General features: G+C 41.6%; 1 protein-coding gene across 2 annotated transcripts in view; it reads left to right on the top strand.

Moving 5' to 3' along the window:
• The window catches only part of slc6a5 (solute carrier family 6 member 5), a 24,788-nt gene extending 20,955 nt beyond the window's left edge, over positions 1 to 3,833 (top strand). The window contains exon 15 of one of the 2 annotated variants that reach the window (XM_034869172.1): positions 729 to 3,833. In XM_034869172.1, coding sequence (XP_034725063.1) covers positions 729 to 884 — 156 coding nt within the window. In that variant the 3' untranslated portion in view covers positions 885 to 3,833. The remainder of the gene's footprint in view (positions 1 to 728) is intronic. The other variant, XM_034869180.1, reaches the window with a different exon arrangement.
• The last annotated feature ends 593 nt before the right edge of the window (positions 3,834 to 4,426 follow it).

Raw genomic sequence — 4,426 nt, 5'->3', positions numbered from 1 at the left:
CCCCCCCCCCCCGGCCACGATTGGAGGATCTGAACAGGGAGCGGTGGATTTTTGCAAATCGCACTACAGGCTGTAGGTGGAGCCAGAGGAGCCAAAGTTTTTATTTTTTTTATTTTTTAGTATCTGCTTCATGTAGTTCTACTGGAACATAGGGTCAGTTTAAGCAAATATGACAGAAAGTTAGTTTTTCTTACCTAGTGCATCTCTAAATCCAAAAAAAGGCTTTAGTCTACGACCTTTCTCCACAGCGCTGTGGAGTTAAGGTCAGGCTACACCACGCATACATTTAAAAAAAGGAGAAAGAACGCTCTGGGTTTTTTGCATTTCTTTAAACCAATCACAATCATCTTGGGTGGTGCTTAGCTCCAGATGCAGAGACGGTGGCTTTGCAAACAAAGTCTCAAGAAGGAACTTGTTTTGGTCGAACATTTGCACCCCTGCAAAAGAAAACGCCACATACAATATTAAATGTTAACTGTTGACACAATGCAGTAATGTGAGCTATTTAAATTAGTTGAATACCCGGTTAAACGTAAATTGCTTTTACCAGTGTATGACCGTATGTACTTGGTCAATAGAAAATCCTGCCAATAGGTCCCATTGTCAGGCAATGTACATTTGTGATCCCACAAGCGAGCTACTGATAAACAATTCTGTTCCCCATCCCCCCACTACAGAGCTCTGTAGTGCTTCCTGTATAAACTTGCAGCTTGTCTCTCCTCTTGCAGCGTCTGAAGCTGGTCTGCTCCCCTCAGCCTGACTGGGGTCCTTTCCTGATGAAGCACCGTGGAGAACGCTACAAGAACATGATGGACCCTCTGGGAACCAACTCCCTGGGCCTCAAGCTGCCCCCAAAGGACTTCCAGCTCGGCTCCTACCAGTAGCAGCCGCCAGGGCAACACAGCACCGCTGCGCACCGCACCCTCCACCTCCAACAGGGGGCACTGGGAGGGGGGCAACCTCCACCTCTTCTTCTCCCTCCTCCTCCTCTCTCTTTCTCCTGTCCCTACCTCACTCTCTTTGCTTCCTGTCTTCCTCCCTGTGTCATGGATGTGGAAAAAGCCATCCTTTTCCTTCTTCCTTCTCTTCTTCTTCACCACTTCCTCTCTTCTCTCATGGAGGAGTGGCTGCCCAGGTGGAGTCTACTCCTCTGCTGCTGCTTCGTACTCGGTTAATGGGCTATCAGTGCCCCCCACACATGGCCACTGATTACTTCAGAACCCTTCCCAGGGATCTTTATTCCAACAGAAAATTGTGTCATAAAATGACACAGCTCAGACTGCACTTGCAATATTAGACTCACCATAGCTGCTCCCTATGGAGTCGTGTGTGTATGTGAGTTTATGTGTGTGTGTGTTTGTGTGTGTGTGTGTGTGTGTGTGGGAGAGAGTTTGTGTGTCTGTGTGTGCCATCATATTTATGTGCAGAGATAATGAATCATCTTGGTGCAAGCAGACACAGGCAAACAAAAAGAAAATTGAGCGACAGAGAAGCTATGGTTCAACAAGCTCAGTGGGGATCTGTGTTTTGTTCCATCCGTGTACAAATTTCCAACGGCAATACGAATACTATCAAAAAATGTATAAAAAAAATTCACTGGTATCCCATTTTGTTCCTATCCAGCAGTATATATGTATATTCACAATAGCTACAGCTCTGTCGCTCTTGCTTTGTTAAAAATAGATTATAAGATCTGCAATTTGTGCCTCCTATGTCCCAGTAGAGTAGCAAATGCATCCTGATTACCACTTTCAGTATATACACTTTGGCCTGGATGACTCTGCAATATGATAAAAGCTTGGGTCTATTTTTCTCTCTAAATCCGAGGGATCATTTCTGAAACCCTCTGTCTTTATATATTTATTAAGCCATTTTCTGTTCTCCTTTTATTGAATTATCCTAGAATGTAAAGAACACATTCCTAATGTAGGAAACCACTAGAGTAGTCCATCCTTCCTTTAGTGGCAATTTTCATCTAGAAAACATGACCTGATAGTCACTCTGTGCAGATATATATTTTAGACAGTGTATTTATCTCTGTATGTGTTGTGAACTTTCTCAAACCATCTGTGAAAACCATCTTTACAATGTGCATCACATCAGTAAACAGTATAAAATATTATATTAGAATATACGCTAATATATATAGACTATATATATAGACATATATATACATACATACACATATATACATACATATACTATATGCATAGCCTTTCAGCAGAGGAGAGAGCTAGTGAGACAGAGTGTCAGTGTGTGTATGTGTTTGTGTCTCTATGAACCCCATGTTTCTCTTGCTAGCTGTGTAATATCTTGTACAAAGTGTACACTTCTGAAAAAACACTAAGTTGTGTGTGTGTGTGTGTGTGTGTGCGTGCGTGCGTGCGTGCGTGCGTGCGTGCGTTTTGTCGTGTCTTCACAATGTTAAAATACAGCTGCTATGTGTGAGTAGATGACGATTAGACTAGAAAATGGTCTCCTTCTTCCCTGGAAGTGTACTTTGTCTCTTGTTGTTTGTGGTAGACCTCCGGAGACCTCTTCGCCATTTCAGACTTATGCCTCTTGCTTCTCCGTGTGTCCTCGTGAAAAACAGGGTCTCAGGTATACTCGATTCTATCCGACTACTCCGGTAGTTGTAGGATTAACAGCATTCAGTGCATAGGAAACAGAGAGTTGAGCCATCCTAATGCTAAATTATATTGAAAGCAGCGTGGAAGTGTGTTGCAAAGGATCAGAATCATAATACTACTTCCTGATGACCTCAATGCAGCATCACTTTGCTTTTTGCTTGCTGTTGCTTAAAATATGAACGTACGAGTTTATAAGGACGTACGACTGACTTGACTTTTTTTGACCAACTTTGTGCTGTGCTAGATTAAGTATCTTGCTGGTTTTTGTGTTTTTTAAATGGAAAAACAGTAATTAGCCGAGATTACGTAAGAACATCTAATTTTGAATGCTTTGGAATGAACTTGGAATCACATTGGCACTTTGTTGACCGTTGATACACTGCAGTTTTACTTACATATGCAGAACATGAAAGGCTTTCAGGGACTTTCTGGTCACCCGGCTGACACCGTGGTCCACCAGAGTCAAAGAAATGACTGTAATTTAGAACATATTGTGGTTCCCTTTAAATTTTGCTGTCAAGACATCATCAGCAAAAATGAGATCATTTCAGTGGGCGTTAAAAAGTCCTCTCCAGATGTAACACCACACCAAAGCCCGGTGCAGCTCAGCATGTGTCCGACTTGCTTTGCAGCCTCTTTAAATGTGACATGACAGGCAGCCAACTTTTACTTTGTGGGCTAGAAACCAATTACCAACAGAGTAACAGCATGTATCCACTAAGAAGCAATTAGTCCTTTCCACACTTTGAGCAGTTGGTTATGCATTTTCATGTCGACACAAAGTCCTGATTGGCTTTATTATGCTTTTAACACTGCAGGCATTTACTTGTTGAGTGGTTTAAACAGACAGGTATGGATCCAATTACAGTTGCTCAGAGGTTTAAGGGTTTCTTTAACCATTTCTCTAAGCCATGTCTTTTCATAATCTTGACATTAAAATAGCAGCGATATAATCTGAGAGGTTGTAAACAAATCAATTATTAAGCACAAATGTCCTGTTGTTAAAAAGCTTGCTTGCTCCACAGTGTTGCTTTTATCAAGACTGTTTAGCTCTATTTGTTCAAATGTGATAATAATGGATGTCCGTGTATGCTTGTGTGTGCGTGTGTGTGCGTGTGTGTGTGTTTGTCTCTGTATTAGTTTACTGAACTCCATTTAAATGTCAATCAGATGTTTGCATGGCCAGTCTCAGAGTAGATTGCTGAAAAAAACTGAGGAGACAGGATTTCTTTTGTTAGGAAGCCTCAGCCTGATGCTCCTCTTTCTCTTTTCTGATGGACGTCAGGATCTTAGACCACCATTTGTGAACTTGAGCTGGGTTAAACATGGCCTGAATAAAAAAAAATCTATCCTATGGTAACCGCTCACTTGAGAGCGGGGGTGGGGGGGGGGGCTAAGTAGCAGGCTGGCATTTTTAAATCATGTGTTGGATGTTGTGGAAAGTGTGCTCTTTGTAGTAAGTCTTGAATGATAATAAGCCTTTTATGCCCTGAGATAGATTTAAATGATCTCCTATAGGACCACAGCTAAATAGCTATAGGTTGTGTGTTTTGTGTATCTATGTTTCCATTTCTACTGGTCTTCTCTGCTTTTGGTTTGAGAAAAAAAACGGCTTAGGGTTCAGTTAAAACCACATTGCTTCATAAAATATACACTAAAGAGCTTGCATGTGCAGTTTGTGTTGCTGTAACTCAATGTCCATGTATAGTAATCCTTCTCCTTTCTCTCTCAATAGTATAAGTCTGTGCATGTTTACGTTAGGGAGCTTTTTGTTCTACTTAATGGGAAAATAAAGG

The sequence above is a fragment of the Etheostoma cragini genome, chromosome 1 (genome assembly GCF_013103735.1).
Source record: "Etheostoma cragini isolate CJK2018 chromosome 1, CSU_Ecrag_1.0, whole genome shotgun sequence".
Lineage (NCBI taxonomy): Eukaryota > Metazoa > Chordata > Actinopteri > Perciformes > Percidae > Etheostoma > Etheostoma cragini.
The sequence above is the reverse complement of the archived record's forward strand: the minus strand, read 5'-3'. Positions and strand labels throughout refer to the sequence as shown.